The sequence below is a fragment of the Lynx canadensis genome, chromosome D1 (genome assembly GCF_007474595.2).
Source record: "Lynx canadensis isolate LIC74 chromosome D1, mLynCan4.pri.v2, whole genome shotgun sequence".
NCBI lineage: Eukaryota > Metazoa > Chordata > Mammalia > Carnivora > Felidae > Lynx > Lynx canadensis.
Genome location: NC_044312.2, coordinates 17,701,923 through 17,719,526, shown reverse-complemented (window position 1 = coordinate 17,719,526; position 17,604 = coordinate 17,701,923). Strand labels below are relative to the sequence as shown.

Here is a 17,604-nt window from a genome sequence, read left to right as displayed (position 1 = left end):
TGAACTAAAACCACTGGAAGTGTTTCTGATCAGTTAGACATTTTATAGTTACTCATTTTACCAATACCCAGAAAAAGAAACACAAGAACTTTTCTAAAACATCAGCAAAATTTAAAAATTAAAACATTAGGGGTGCCTGGGTGGCACAGTTGGTTGAGCGTCTGACTTCGGCTCAGGTCATGATCTCACAGTCTGTGAGTTTGAGCCCCGCATCAGGCTCTGTGCTAACAGCTTGGAGCCTGGAGCCTGCTTCAGATTCTGTGTCTCCCTCTCTCTCTGCCCCTCCCCACTCATGCTCTGTCTCTCTCTCAAAAATAAATAAACATTTAAAAATTAAAAAAAAATTAAAATATTAAAACCAAAATACATGGCTCCACACACGTGGTCTGACTCCCCTTTTGAGTTTGTTCAAAGTGTGCTTTAAGCATTATGGAGCATCTCAAGAGAGAGGTGCATTTGCACATGCTTCTGTTACTTACAACACTTCTTCGATTTTGGCAACAATCTGTTCCGCACATGCCCGTTCCTTCTCCAAAGTTACCCGGTCCTTGTCTCGCTCCGCATCGAGTTTTGTCAGCTCGCTTTCAGCCAAGGTCAGCCCCATGCTACGTTTCTGCCTAAAGGGAACAGGAGAAGCTTCCTGAGGTGGCCTAGAGAAGAACCGTCTCCCTCTGGAGATGTTTCATCAGAGTTTCCATGGCTATGAGTTTCTAGCAACAGGCGAAATGTCACAGTTTTCTATTTTGGGGCCCCTGTCACCTAGGACACCAGAGGAAAAGAATTCTAGAGGCGATCACTCAACAGAACACACATCCTGAAGGAACACACTTAGCCTAGAGGAGACCTGAGCTCAAATCCTGAAAGCATACAGAATGGGGACTGTGGACTCAGTACCATGCCAACTCTTCGACTCTAGGTATTCCTTACATTTTAATCACAGTGATAAAGACCATATGCTAAGCCAAGGACTTAATGTGTAACCTTTTCCTACCTAAACAGAAAGTTAATTCAGAACTACCATATCAGTTTATATCTGCCACCAAGCTTACCGAAAATCTTCCAAGTGCCTCTGAACTTCTGGGTGGACTCTTTCCTGCATAGTTTGAATATAGTGGCGGTGTAGATCCTCAGGTATAAGCTCAGGTCTTCTTTTTTCTGCACAAAGAAAAGGCAAGGAGTTACCTGATGTGAAGGTATATCCTGTGCATTATAACTGGCAACATATCAATGCTATTTGGTACAAACTTGGAGTAAGACAAAGAGAAGGTCTTCAGTGCATTTTGTTTTTTACCTCACAATTCCAATTTCATATACGTTTAATGTATTACAGAATCTATTTTCTGTTGTGATTCAGATGATCTGCTCATTACCACGTGACAGATAAAAACCTTTAGAGATGAACTGTGCTACATATCTAACAGAGACATAATTCTCCAGAATATTGATACTCCAAACTTACCTAGATCTATTGATATTTCATCAGGAACAGAAACTTTCAGGTGCTAAAACAAAAATGCAAACAAAAAGTGAAACAACACTAAATACTTATATAAGGTGTATATACAAGGACTTGTATAAAGTGAAGAGATACAACTTGGATAACTATTTTTACAATCACATTCAGGTTTAAGCTCACTTATCCCATCCAAATTTCACAGCTCTGGAATGTACCACTGTTTCAACATGAAAATAGGCCCTTCCCCCCAGTGATCATATACAGGAAATATCTATAATCACTGGTTAATATAATCAGTTATATACATCATTTGAATCAATATAGTTAACACCGAAACTGTGTATATATGGTATGAAAAATTTAGTTATATATAATCATGACTTTTTTTTTTTTTGCTGTACTTGAGACTCTAAACCACATATTACCAGTAATTTCCTATGTAAAGTGAAAGAACCCTCACAACATTCATGCCCTGATGAGAAGGTACTGGATGTCAATGTCGAGCCTTTGCAGTATTAAATCTCCAATAACCATCCATAGTTTTTACTATTGACCCAACTAAGGTAACCGTGTCATAATTAACTTCTTCTTAGCTAGGATTTTCCCCATAATAACTGCAGTTTTCGGTCCTATTACCACATAGTTGTGTTTTCCCTCTCATCAATCTGGGAAGTATCTTAGAAAACAACTTATTTTGTATTCAAAGAAAGTATCTTAACCTATTCATGCTTACTTTATAATGTATACCTACTTGTCATATACTTTGAGAATTTAAACAGTTCCTGTAAGATCTAAAGCTTTACATTAAAAAATAAGTCTGCTGCAAATTATGAGATCTCCAAATTCATCTGAAGAACAGTGAAATGGATTTCAAAGTTTTCTCTTTCACTGACGTTGTCACACAGTAGCTCAAATCAACTGTCCTAGAAGTATTGCTAGCATAAATGTAAAAAAGTATATACACGCTCATTTCTGTATTTATATGAAATAAATAAACCACCTGTGACATGAAAGAATAATCAGCAAATAAATCTATCAGGGTTATTACACTTTAATACTGATAAATTTAATACAGATCACAAGCAGCAAAATAAAGATTTGACTTAGCTTGGAGCTCTTAAGATATGTGACATTAACTTTTGGGGATTTACCTGAAGTAAACAAAAACACTAATTCAAAAAGACACATGCACCCCTATGTTTATAGCAGCATTATTTACAACAGCCAAGATATAGAAGGAACGTAACTATCCACCAATAGATGGATGGATAAAGAAAATGTGGTAGATATACACAGTGGAATTATTACTCGGCCATAAAAAAGAATGACACCTAGCCACTCACAACCACATGATGGACCAAGTGGGTATTATACAAGGCAAATGGTCTAGACAGAGAAGACAGATATTGTATAATTTCATTTACATGTGGAACCTAAGAATTAAAACCAATGAACAAACACACACCAAGAACAGAATTAGGCTCATAAATACAGAGCAGACTGATGGTTGCCAGAGGGGAAACAGGGTGGGAAATAAGTTAAATGAGTGATGGGGATTAAGAGGTACCAACTTCCAATTGTAAAATAAATAAGTCACAAAGTATAACATCCATTCATGATAAAAACCCTCAACAAAGTAGGTTTAGAGGGAACGTACCTCAACATAATAAAGGCCATATTTGAAAAACCCATATCTAACATCTTACTCAATAGGGAAAAACTGAGAGCTTTTCCCCTCGGGTCTGGAACAAGACAGGATGTCCACTCTCACCACTTCTATTCAACAAAGTACTGGAAGCCCAAGCCATAGCAATCAAACAACAAAAAGAAATAAAAGGCATCAAAATTGGTAAAGAAGAAGTTAAACTTTCACTATTTTCAGATGACATGTTATTATACATAGAAAGCCCAAAAGACTCCACCAAAAAACTGCTAGAACTGATAAACCAATTCAGTAAAGTCACAGGATACAAAATCAAGGTACAGAAATCTGATGCATTTCTATACACTAATAATGAAGCAGCAGGAAGAGAAATTAAGAAAACAATCTCATTTACAATTGCACCAAAAATATAAGATACCTGGGAATAAACCTAACCAACAAGGTGAAAGGCCTGTACTCTGAAAACTATAAAATGCTGATGTAAGAAACTGAAGACAACACAAAGACATGGAAAGACATTCCACGCTCAAAGATCAGAAGAACAAATATTGTTAAAATGTCTATGCTACCCAAAGCAATCTACATATTTAATGCAATCCCTACCAAAATACCAACCATATATTTCACAGAACTAGAACAAAGAATCCTAAAATTTGTATGGAACCACGGAAGACCCCAAATAGCCAAAGCAACCTTGAAAAAGAAAAGCAAAGCTGGAGGCATCACAATTCCAGACTTCAAGTTATATTACAGAGCTGTAGTCATCAAAACAATATGGCACTGACACTAAAACAGACACGTAGATAGATCAATTAAAACAGAATAGAAAACTCAGAAATAAATCCACAACTATATTGGCAATTAATCTTCAACAAAGCAGGAAAGAATATCTAATGGGAAAAGGACAATGTCTTCAACAAATGGTGTTGGGAGAACTGGACAGCAATATGCAGAAGAATGAAACTGGACCGCTTTCTTATACCATACACAAAAATAAATTCAAAATGGATGAAAGACCTAAATGTGAGACCTGAAGCCATAAAAATACTAGATGAGAACACAAGCAGTAACCTCTTGGACATTGGCTATAGCAACTTTTTTCTAGACACGTCTCCTGAGACAAGGGAAACAAAAGCAAAAATAAACTATTGGGTCTACATCTCAATCAAAAAGCTTCTACATAGCAAAGAAAACAACCAACAAAACTAAAAGACAACCTACAAAACAGAAGAAGGTATTTGCAATGACATATCCCAAAAGGGTTCCTATACAAGGTATAACAAGAACTTACAAAACTAAATACCCAAAAAGCAACGCAATTACAAAATGGGCAGAAGACATGAACAGACATTTCTCCAAAGAAGACATCCAGATGCCCAACAGACACATGGAAAGATGCTCATCATCACTTACCATCAAGGAAATGCAAATCAAAACTACAATGAGACATCACCTCACACCTGTCAGAATGGCTAAAATCAACAACACAAGAAACAAGAGGTATTGGCAAGGATGTGGAGAAAAAGGAACACTCATGCGCTGCTGGTGGGAATGCAAAGTGGGGCAGCCACTCTGGAAAACAGGATGGAGTTTCCTCAAAAAGTTAAAAATAGAACTGCCCTACAATCCAGCAATTGCACTACTGGGTATTTACCCAAAGAATATAAAAACACCAATTCAAAGGGATACACACAACTCTATGTTTATGGCAGCATTATTTACAATAGTCAAGATATGGAAACAGCCCAAGTGCCCAGTGATTGGTGAATGGATAAAGATGATGTGGTATATATACGTACAATGGAAATCACTCAGCCTTAAAAAAGAATGAAATCTTGGCCATTTGCTGCCACATGGATGGAGCTAGAGCGTATAATGCTAAGCAAAATAAGTCAGAGAAAGACAAATACCGTATGATTTCACTCATACGTAGAATTTAAGAAAACAAATGAGCGAAGGGAAAAAAAGAGAGAGACAAGCCAAGAAACAGACTCTTTAATTAGAGAAAACAAACTGAGGGTTACCAGAGGGAAGTGGGGTAGGGGATGGGTTAAATAGGTGATGGGGATTCAAGAGTGCATTTGTGATGAGCACCAGGTGATACATGGAATTGCTGAATCACTATGCTGTACACTTTCAGCTAAATAACACTGTCTGTTAATGAACTGGAATTAAAAACTTATAAGAAAAGTAAAAAAATAAATAAGTCACAGGGATTAGAAGTATAGCACAGGAAATACAGGTCAATAATACTAGAATAACTTTGTATAGTGACATGAAACTATAGTTATTACCATGGTGAGCATTATATATGTAATTGTCAAATCACTATGTTGTACATCTGAAACTAATATAATATTGAATGTCAACTGTACTTCGATTCTAAAAAAAGGAAATGTGAAATTCAAATATACTTCAATATACTATAGTTTCCTCATGGAAGTAAATCATCTTAATGAATATACGTATAATATTTTATTTTTTAAGTCTATTGTTTTATTTTTGAGAGGGGGGAGGGGCAGAGAGAGAGGGAGACAGAGAATCCTAAGCAGGCTCTGTGCAGCGCACAGAGCCTGACGTGAGGCTCAAACCCATGAACCATGAGATCATGACGGGAGCCAAAACCAAGAGTCAGACTGCTTAACCAACTGAGCCACCCAGGCGCCCCTATAATATTTTAAACAGTGGCAGTATAATCAGAACCCTAACTCATTCACTCAATAAATATCAAAGTGACCACTCTTCCAGGATCGATCAGTGTTGGAAAAATGGCAATGAACTAACAGAACAAAAATATCTGCCCTAATGGAGCTTTACATTCAGGGCAGAAGAGTAAGAATACAGACAAAATAAACCAACAAAATAAAAGTTCTATGGACAAAAATAACACATGACAGGTGACAGAAAGTGAAGGGAATAAAATTTCAAGTAGATTGGTCAGGGAAGGCCTCACTGAAAAGGTAACTGTATTCTGCAATGTGTAGGTGTGCAGGCAACTTTGTAAAGGAATACAAAGATAATGAGGTAAGAGTTGGAGGGAGAAGTGGAGACAAAAATGTTTCTGGGTATGTTTGTTTTAGGATTGGTAAACTCACAACGTCTGCATGCTAACGTGAACGATTCAACAGAAAACAAAAAGTTGACGATATCAGAGAGAAGGATGGCAATTGCTAGATGATGTTGTCAAGTAGGAAGAAGGAAATGCAGTCCAGGTAAACAGGGGAAGAGTCACCTTGGTATAAAACAAGACAGTCTCTCCACAACATCAGGAGAAAGGGCAGAGCATATACTATGATGAATGAAGGCAGTTGATATCTGGTAGAAGTTCACCTGCAGATACTTCAAATTTCTCAAAGAAACAGCAAGGTCATGAGCTGAGAAAGGGCAGGAGAGGAGGCGATGAGGTTTCAGGAGAGGGAAGTTGTGACACAGTCATAGAAGAGAGGAGCAAACGTGGAAGACGTCTCAGGAACCGCAGCACAATTATCCAGGGAGCATTACGGGCTGGTACTTACCCTACCACGAGGCCAAGAATAATAAAACCCATTAGTTTAAAAATCTCATAAAGACTTCTACTGGTAAAATAAAATAAAACACTATTATCATTCATGTAAGATCTTTTCCACCACTTTTTAAACTTGTGCCTCTAAACTTCAAAGAGACCAACCAGAGTTCATTATACCAGCAATATCCTCTGGATCCCAATATATACATATATCATTTGGGTTCTCCTTTTCACTCTCTCATTATGCACATGTATAAGCCCAAATGTACGTGTATACCCCCTAAGACCTACTGTGAGAATTCAGAGCCTACAACTAATTTAAAAATAATAAGAGTAACAGTCAAGAGTAATCAGTAACTGAGACACAACATAGATGTCAGAAAGTCCAAAACAATAATGTCCAAAAATATGAGGTCAGACTGGAAGTAGGAGACCAATAACTCAACGTACAACAGTGCAGATGACATAATATTAACTTGGTAACTTACTGCAGATCGATCCAGGAAAAACTGATGAAACTCGAGGAAGACACGCCGAGTCTCCTTGGAATTGGTCTGCTTATATAGGTCTGAATAGAGATAACAGAGCTGCAGTAGAGGAAGAAATGGAAAAGAGAAAGAAAGTAGGAAATCATGAAAAATATAACCTGCTAGATCTTCACTGAGTAGCAAAGTTTCCCACAAGTAGGCCACTACAGACAATGTAATCATTACCATGCAAGGAAGTTTAAAAATAAATAACTTTCAGCTATCTTATGTATCTATCCGTATATGCTTAGCAACTCATCTTGCAGAAGTGCAAAGTTTTACAGTGTAAGAATCAATGTAGGAACTCTGAATTGGCTAAATCGTCAAATACATTACCAACGTTGCAGGGTCAAACTGTGAAACTACATGGTGTAAGAAAACAGCCAGGTGAGCAGGGCGAGATTTTAGCAGTTCAATGCTCTGGAAACAGCTGCACTGCCCATTGATCTAGAAAAGGAAATAATGATACATCAGTAACTCCACCACACAGATGCAAAATGTAAGGTAAGCTCAGTTAAACACAACTACCCAAATTTCACTTTGACATACCCTAAAAAATTCAACATCTTAAAAATTTCACCGGAACTTATGAGCACCTGGGCTTATGGAATCTCTCCCTCTGGAAATTAATAATCTCTTGGAAACAGCTTGGAAGAAAAACCATCTTAGGAGAATGCAAGTTCAATAGATAATTACCGAGGAACTCAGATGTCTACAAGTCAGTAAGTAAAAAAGCAGTGTAGCAACACTTCTAAAAAGGTAATGGGAGGTTTTTGCCTAATAATGAAATAGGTGTCTTCCTTTCCTTTTGAGCTAATCGCAGAAATGGTTGTACGAAAATGGAGATGTATGAGTTTAAGTGAGACAACTCCTAGAATAATTGTATTCCCTAACTGCACTGAACACAGAAAACTAATAGTTCAACTTAAGGTAATCTTGACTCACAATTTCCATTTAATTTCTCATGTTTAAATAAATTAAAGAAAGTTAATCTAAACAAATAATACCAATTCTTCACAATCTCTTTCAAAAAATACAAGAGGAGGGGACACTTCTGAAGTCATTTTAAGAGGACAGCATTACCTAAACACCAAAACCAAAGACATTCTAAAAAAAGAAAACTACAGACCAATATACCGCATAAAAAACAATGTAAACATCATCAGCAAAATAATAGCAAATTGAATCTGGTAATATATAAAAAGGAAAATACACTATACGACCAAATGTGGTTTATCCCAGGAATGCAAATCTGGTCCAACATACTAGTATCAATGTAATTTATCATATTAAGAGACTAAATAAAAAAAAAAACCTGTATGATGTCAATTACTTAACAAAGTTCAACATTCATTCGTGACAAAAAAACTCTCAGTAAGTAGAAATAGAAGTAAACTTCCATAACCTAATAAACAGTATCTACAAAATACCTATAGCTAACATCGCACTTAATGATGAAAGACTAAATATCTTTCTCCCTAAGGTCAGGAAGAAGGCAAGAATGTCCTGTCTTACCACTCCAATTCAACCTCATAGTGGAAGTCCTAACCAGTACAATAAAGGTAACAACAAGAAATAAAAGATAAACAGATTGGAAACAAAGAAATCGATGTGGTTGTCTATGTGGAAAATTCCAAAAAGCCATTTAATTTTATGTATTTAAAAAAAATTTTTTTTTAATGTTTTATTTTTGAGAGAGAGAGAGAGAGTGAGCAAAGGAGGGGCAGAGAGAGAGAGAGGGAGACACAAAACGAGCTTACCTTACATTTTGCATCAGAGAATCTGAAGCAGGCTCCAGGCTCTAAGCTGTCAGCACAGAGCCTGACATGGGGATCAAGCTCAGTAACTGCGAGATCATGACCTGAGCCCAAGCCAGATGCTTAACCCACTGAGCCACCCAGGGGCCTCCCAAAAAGCTATTTTAAAAAGCTCCGAGGGGCACCTGGGTGACTCACTCAGTTAATTGTCCAACTTTGGCTCAGGTCATGATCTCAAGGTTTGTGAGTTCGAACCCCGCAACGGGCTGCGTGCTGACAGCTCAGAGCCTGGAGCCTGCTTCGGATTCCGTGTCTCCCTCTCTCTCTGCCCTTCCCTGCTCCTGCTATCTCTCAATCTCAAACATGAAATAAACACTAAAAAAATAAAATAAAATAAAAAACTAAAAAAAAGTAAAGGCTCCTAGAAGTAGTGAGTTTATTAGCAAGATCATGGGATACAAAACCAAGAATCAAGCCAATCATATTTCCAAACCATTGGAATTTTAAATCAAAAAAAGATATATTTACAATTGCACCCTCCTCTCCCAAAAGGAAGTACTTTAGTGTAAATCAATCACTTCTTATCAGCTTTAAAAGCAAAGTCATTTCTATTGGTCAAAGCTAAAATAAACAACTAAGCCAAGCAATTAATCTTAGCTCTAAGATACAGCTTCAAATCTTTACAAATACAATTTCAATCTCCAAAAAGCATTCATTTTTGTAACAAAGTAAACATCTCAAATAATTAATAATTTGTTTTTTAGAAAAAAAGCCATCACCTGTTCATGTTCAGTACCAAAATCATCATCCTCTGCTCCAATAATATGAGGTGCCATTCGGGGAGAGGGGCTCCCGATGAGTGACTGAGTGTCCTGGTAACATTCAGAGAAAAAAAATAGAGAAATTATCTGTTGGTCAAATTCAGAGAAAAATGAAGCCAAATCATCAAAAAGAAATGGTTCAGTCAACCGACCAGATTTCATTTTATTGATTTTCTTTAAGTGCTTCACTTTCAAAGAAGTGGTTCTCAAATTTTCAAGGCAATGAATCATTTTAGCAAAGAAAACCACAACAGTATCAACTGTTCTTAGGGAGAAAAAAACATTTCCTCTGGAAATAATTAACACCTTTTGCTCACTACACTCTTGGATATCTGATTCTAATCTCTGTGTACTCCACTCATTTCATATAAACCTTGTTCCAGACAGAAAGTTGGCTTCTGTAAATAATTACAATTCTCAAAAGCTAGATTAGGAAAAGTGAACGAAGACAACAAGACAAAGGAAAAATGAGAATAGAAATGATAAGATGAAGTGAGTGAAGAGGTTAACACAAAGACTTCTATTAACATCGCATAATTGAAAGCTGTCACTGAACCCTGTTTTTTTCATTTTCAATTCATTTTCCTAAGTGCATAATGCAGGGTTTTTCAACCCTGGCACTGCTGACATTTTGGGCTGGATAATTCTTTGTTGTGGGGGCCGTCCTGTGCATTGTACGATGTTAAGCAGCATCCTGGGCCTCTACCCACCCACTACATGCCAGCAGCAGCCTCCCAGCCATGACAATCAAAAACGTTGCCATACACTGCCAAATGTTCCCTGAGGGACAAAATCACTCCCGGTTGCAAATCGCTGGCATAATGCAACGAAATTTTCAAGCAATCGCACAAAATTAAAATCATTTTGTATAGAAACAAAGAACCAGAGTTGCAAACACGAAAATGTAGGTTGGCAGATCTCCCTCCCGTGCCACAGCTCATCCACTTGTCAGCTCACTCACAAGGACGGACTGAGCAGGAAGAAGGCAGTGTGAGGGCACGAGCATACGATATAAAAAATATGCGATGTATGAGGTCCATAAATACTAAAATCAAAGGCCATTCAGTATTAAGGAAATAAAAATTGGGGAGGAAACAAGGAAGGCATGAGTTTGGCTCAAACCTGACAGCAGCTGACATGCAGGATCTGGGGCTGAGCAAGGACAGTGGGGCGATCCTGACTCGGGGGCCACGTGCATCTCAGAGCTGAAGGTACGCGCATGTAGCCGCAAGATACATGAAGTCGTATGTAGCTAAGTTTTCCCTCCTTAAGCTGCAGCCCTTTGTATTTGCGTCTTCTAACCTTGATTCTGACATTTTTACTGCTTCTTTTTTAAACTCTAAGGCTTTTGTAATTTTTTAAAAAATGGTGCAACAACAGAAAGTTGTTCAGAGTGGTTGTCAAGACAACTTTTGATTTTATAGCTGTTTCCATGTCTCTGAATTTTCAATAACCCTCATGTTGCTAATAATTGACGGATCCCTTGCTGTTTAATTAAATCTTTTACTATAAAACTTTATACAAATCTAATTAGAAAACAAAAGCAGAATGTTAAAAGTATTCACATAAGAATATGCAAAATCCAGCAATCTCACTTCTGAATAAATACCCAAAAGAACTAAAAGAAAGCATAGATATTCTGAATAGATATTTTACACCCATGGCCACAGCATCGTGATTCACAAAAGCCCAAAGGCAGAAACAACCCAAGCGTTCACTGACAGGTCAATGGATAAGCAACACATGGTATATGCAAACAATGGACTATTATTCAGGCTTAAAAAGGAAGGAAATTCTGACATAGGCCACAACATGGATGAACCTCGAAGACACTACGCTAAGTGAAATAAGATAGTCACAAAAGGACAAACACTGTATGATGCTACTTATATAAGGTTCCGAACCTAGTCAAATTCAGAGTAAAACAATGGTTGTTAAGTGCTCTGGGGAGAGGAGAATGGGGAGTCAGTGTTTAATGGATACTGACTCTGAGCTGGGGAAGATGAAAAAGTTCTGGAGACAGATACGGTGACGGTTGTACACGAAGGTCAATACGATTTAATGACAATAAGCTGTATACTTAAAAATTACTAAAATGGTAAATTTTACGTTACGCATTTTTTACCACAATAAGCAAAGTAACACTGAACCACCTAATACTACTATCATGGAGTAGCTCTCCATTTATCAAATCTTACTGAATCAGTTTAAGCTTCTTCTCTCCCCACTCCCCCTCCATCCCCAAATACACAAATATCGGGGGTGTCTGTTACTGAAGTGGAAGGAAAGCGAAAGGAAGCCCTACCGCTTCATGGACTCCATACTCACAGTGTCCTGAATCACTTCGCTTTTCTCTGGGTTTTCCTCTAGATAAATCCTCTCTTTCAGGGCACTCTTGGGACTCTAAAAAAAGACATTCAGTTCATTTCAACAGGCTCCCCAAAAAGGGACAAGGAAAAATAGGGTGGAAAACAAGGTTCCGGATTTCACATTTGTATTTGAAACCACAAAGGATCTTGCATCATACCTCACTCTACTATTTTTTTCCCCGACTTTGGCAAGGCACTTATTCTCTTGGCCTTTTGAGTTTTATGCTGATGAACAATATCACACTAACAGAATAGTTGTACCTCATCTCCAGGACTGAGTGCTAATTTCTACCAAATAAACCTAACTGGATGCATTATGTATCTCTCAAACTAGTTATGTCAAAGTCAAACTCTGTCTTTATCCACCACTTCTAACCCCCTCTGCCCCCAACTGTTTCTTTCTATGCAAGTTAAAAGCATTTTGGCCTATTTATAGGAATGAGATTAAGTTTCTATTTTTCTGTATCGTGTAGAAGTGACGTGTGGATTCTTCTAAAATTTACAGGGTATGTTTGGGATGACCGAATACAAAACACAAAGAATATGATGTGTGGAACTTCGATTCTGGAGGATGAGGAACACTCCACAGCAAGGGAGCCATTCGTCAGAGCAGCTGAAAATGAGGTGCAAGAGATTTTTGTGTGAATGCCAACAGGGAACACACATGCTATTTATACATATACTAAGACAGCACAAGATAAAAACAGTAGCTTCAAATATAAGCTCCACCTTGGACAAATGGACGACTCTGGGTCTTGGACAAGAGATATAAAGATAAAGATAGAATAATCTTGTCACAGCAGAAAGCGTTGCTGATAACTTGTTATCAAAATTACTGGGAGGTCATATTAAAAGAACACATAAGACAACTAGAAGGAGCTCCCACTGCCCAAAAAACGGACAACTTAAGCAACAAAAAGAAATAATGACTGCAATGGACTAAAACACAATAAGCAAATATGTTAAAATCTATGAATTCAAAATATTACACAAGTGTGTACACACACACACACACACACACATCCCCACATTGGTGACCATTAGATCCTGTTAGGGTACCAACTCCTCTGGAAACAGGTACATCATGGGATAAGAATCAAGTATTTATCCCACATTTCCTGTATCAGCTATATTTTAGGGTCACCTAAAAGCTAGTAAGACAAAATTCTTTTAAAATGATTCCGTCTAATAAATATAGAAGGAATGACAAAATTATAATATCATCCTTTTGAAACCACTAAAGAATGGATGCAGGCATTTTGATCATCAGTGACTGGTGACAACATTATATAAAAGCTTAATGGAAAACTTGATTATGAACGAATCATGCTGACATAGTCTGCACACTTTAAACTTACAGTCAGAGAAAGACAACCAGACATCCACCTCCTGATGTGATGTAACAGGATATACACAGTCCCACCCATGAATTGTTCTGGCCAAACAACAGCTCTTAATCTGATCAAGATTCTAGATCTCACTAATAGCTTTCAGGAAATATAGAGAGATGAACATGTTAAACAACACCATGAAAATACAATTAAAATGTGGGTTGCTTTACCGGGCATATGACCCAGTTTCTGTCACAAAAGAACAGCAAGAAAAAAAAAAAAGGACATAACAAATTAAGAGACTTATGAACCAAAGGCTGAAGACCTTGACTAGATCCTGACTCAGATAAACCAACAGCAGAAAGATCATTATGAGACAATTAGGGCAATCAAATTACATACTTAGAAATTTGATTTGATAATGTTATTACGCCTGTATTTTTGAAAAAGTCCTCTTTTCTCTTCAAGACACATATTGATGAAATAATGTCATGGATTTACTTGAAAAGAATCCTGTATTTGGAGGGTGTGAAGAATGAGGGATACAGACAGAACAAGTTTGAGCACTTGTTGATGACTTCTGAGGCTGGGTGATCAAGGACGTAAAAGGGATCATTATGTTAGCCTCTATTTCTGAATAGGTTTAAAAGTCTCCAAAATAAGTTTTTTTAAAATATCAGCCACAAATTCACAAAAACCAGACAGATGCTCTACATTTTGGATGCTGATTTGTGATGTACTTGCTTCTGCTGTGAGAACCGGGTACATGGGTGTTCTTCACAGCTTTCTCTGAGGTGAGCATAAGCAGGGAATTTTACAATAACAATGGTATCACAAACATTACAAGAATATTATTTTATAAAATGCGAGCAGAAAATGGGAAACAAGTAAAAGCACTGATTCAAAAGACAGTAAGACCCATTGGTTCCTGTGGTCTTAACAGAGTACAAACGAAATAAACATGGAAATCCACAAGCTAAACAAAGCACATCTTAAGCTTCCAACAGACCTTGTAGGAATTAAACTAGTTATGTGTTCAAGTAAATATCCTAGTTTGCGATGTATTATCTCTCATCTGGATTTCCACAACACCCATTTATTTACCTGGCTTTAATTTCTTCATCTATAAGACAGTGATATTGCTTCTTTAATATTATTATGAGAGTTTAATAAAAGAATATTTGTACCGTAGGCATGACTGTGGACACAAAGTAGGAGGAAGTCAATAAATGGTAACTCTTTATTAGCCATTCAGCACACATTTGCTAGGGTCTTATTAAGCCAACCAATCTTCTTTCCTTACAGATCTCCCTGTCTCTTTATTCCAATTCATTGCCACACTGACATGTTTCTGATGGTGCCTCTCCACTGCAAGCAAGATAGAGCCCAAACTTGCATTCATTCTGTTGTTCATTCAAATACTTATTATAGGGGCGCCTGGGTGGCTCAGTCGGTTAGGTGTCCAATTTCGGCTCAGGTCATGATCTCAAGGCTCGTGGGTTCGAGCACTGCATTGGGCTCTATGCTGACAGCTCAGAGCCTAGAGCCTACTTCAGGTTCTGTGTCTCCCTCTCTCTCCATCTCTCTCCTACTCGTGCTCTCTCTCTCTCAAAGAACATTAAAAAAAAATTAAAAAAAAACCAAAACAAATACTTACTAAACACCAAGTACATCTCAAATAATCTCAAGTCACTGGAATGTTTATTTCTACACTTGCCAATTCACTCTGTGTTTCATAAAGTTATATTTCTTTTTTTCTTTTAATTTTTAGGGGGGGACGAGGGGGGAGAGAGAGAGAGAGAGAATCTTAAGCACAGGCTCCACACTCAGTGCAGAGCCTAACGTGGGGCTCGATCTCATGACTATGAGACGACGACCTGAGCCAAAATCAAGAGTCACATGCTCAACTGACTTAGCCACCCAGGTGCCTCCATCAAGTTGTATTTCTAACCCACATATTTTATTGTAACATTCCTCTAAATACAAGGTAAAATTCAAAGTTTTCTTTTGTACCATCTGTTCTGAATTCCTGATTGTAGGATCTGCCAGACTTTGGAGACATGGAGTCAAATAAGACTGTCCCTGTCCTCTCAAGAAACTATCGAATGGTAAAGACAAGCCATGAAAACAGGAGAAGCAGCAGTGAATCTAAAAGGAGAATGTGAGAAGGACCTCCCAAAAACAGTACTTCTAGAACAACTTGAAGGCCTCTAAAACCTGAACTCAAGCCTCTGTTTCTAAGATAAACTCTAGCCATTCCATTCATCATCCCAAATACCAGTAAAATTTTCACTGCTCTCCCAAAATGTTATGCATTTTTACTCCTCAGGGCTTTTGTTCATATTTCAGGTAATGGTACTTTAGAGCTAGATGTAGGCAGATCACATACTATCGGGTTAAGTCAGCAAATTAGTTAACTCCCTTTGGCCACAGTTTTTTCTTCTGTAAAATTATGGTAACAATAGTACTACTTCATAAGGCTGTTTTGAGAATTAACTAAAATAAGTAACATAAACGAGTGATTATAGCATATGGTGTGTATGGCCAGGAAATGTTTTTTTCTTGAGTCAAAATTGAAATTTTTCATTAAAACCTTCAGCCTATCGACCAATCATAAGACTGTTATGTTAGCACTGTCTTTCCAAAAAAAAAAAAAAAAAAAAAAAAATCCTCAAATTTTCCCTGAATGAAGGACTGAGTCATTGGGCCTAAGCCTCAAAAGGTGGCCTGAATGATGGCTTTAACGGGTGGCTTCCAAACTTTTTTATCACAACGTTCAATAAGAAAAAGAAATTTTAATTGTTGGAGAGCCTGGGTGGCTCAGTTGGTTGAGCGTCCGACTTTGGCTTGAGTCATGATCTTGCAGTTTGTGGGTTCGAGCCCCTCATTGGGTTCAGTGCTGACAGCTCGGAGCCTGGAGCCTGCTTCGGATTCTGTGTCTCCCTCCCTCTCTGCCCCTCCCCCGCTCATGCTCTGTCTCTCAAAAAATAAATAAAATAAATGTTAAAAAAATTTAAAAAGAGAAAGAAATTTTACATTGTTAACCAGCATACGAACGAACACACACACGCGCACACACACACATACATGTGTATATAACAAGTCACAAGAAGTAACAGTTACCTCATCTACATTTTGCAAAGCATTATTTCCTATACTTTCTTTTTTAATGCTAGCCCTAATCCACTAAACTGACTCCATGATCTACAGTTTCCAAAACACTGGTTTAGACTATTTTCCTCCTCACTTTTAAAGAGGGTGGTCTACTTTTTTAAGTCATTATTCTTATCACTGCATACCATTTACAAAGTATTGCTGAGTAAGCAACAGTGAACTTAGCTTTTAAGCACTCATATGACTATGGTGCTACATCATATTCAATTTGAAATATTTTCTTATGATCTTCTTAACAAATACCCATGTTTATCTGGCAATTCTGGGGTTAATCAAGAAAGCATTACTAAACAAGGGCTATTAACTCAAGTCTATCTAACAGGACTAAGGCTTTTCCTCTTTGTAATGGCAAAGTGCCCCATGATTCAAGACTGAGTCACTCTGACCACAAATGGAATATTAACATGCACTTAAAGATATCAACAGTTGGCTTCTTGGTTCAGTAAAAAAACACTAGCATTATTAACTTCTCAACCCACAAACAAGAGGCCTGCTGGGAAATTCCACCTCCTCAAAAGAAACATTTGGCAATGTGTGTCTAAGGGAAAAAGTGAACTCTGGAATTAAAAGCTCATATACAACAGTGGCCAGGATTTCTGCTCATCAGATTGCTCTATTAAAGGCGGTGGTGATAAAAAGAAAGTATAAGAGAACACCTCTTATTCACGTAACTTAAAATCAAACATGGAAAGGAGCTGTAAAGAAGAATACAAGACCAAGACGTAGAACACTTACTTCTGCGCTGTCACTACTGGGCCGAGAAGCATCTCCGCTGCTGTAGTCAATTCTCCCTAGTCCGTCACCAGGGTCTGCTTCTACCTCACTGACTGTCGGGGGGTCACCTAAAGACCTGGAGGACGTAACTACAGCTCCATCCTAAAACAGATTAAACACACAAACACACACACACACAAACACACCAACACAATAAAAAAAAAGTCATTACTGACTGCATAAAGAAACAGACTCACGCTGCAATCTAAACGGAGACTGGTAAAAGC

At 37.7% G+C, this 17,604-nt stretch overlaps 1 protein-coding gene across 5 annotated transcripts in view; it reads right to left on the bottom strand.

The window, feature by feature from the left end:
- Positions 1 to 17,604, bottom strand: part of ARHGEF12 (Rho guanine nucleotide exchange factor 12) — a 151,041-nt gene that overhangs the window by 36,777 nt on the left and 96,660 nt on the right. For all 5 annotated transcript variants that reach the window (XM_030333251.1, XM_030333252.1, XM_030333249.1 and 2 more), the window contains 8 exons: positions 17,339 to 17,479; positions 12,058 to 12,132; positions 9,688 to 9,780; positions 7,488 to 7,598; positions 7,113 to 7,211; positions 1,460 to 1,502; positions 1,050 to 1,155; positions 480 to 617 (listed from right to left, as the gene is read on the bottom strand). In XM_030333251.1, coding sequence (XP_030189111.1) covers positions 480 to 617; positions 1,050 to 1,155; positions 1,460 to 1,502; positions 7,113 to 7,211; positions 7,488 to 7,598; positions 9,688 to 9,780; positions 12,058 to 12,132; positions 17,339 to 17,479 — 806 coding nt within the window. The remainder of the gene's footprint in view (positions 1 to 479; positions 618 to 1,049; positions 1,156 to 1,459; positions 1,503 to 7,112; positions 7,212 to 7,487; positions 7,599 to 9,687; positions 9,781 to 12,057; positions 12,133 to 17,338; positions 17,480 to 17,604) is intronic.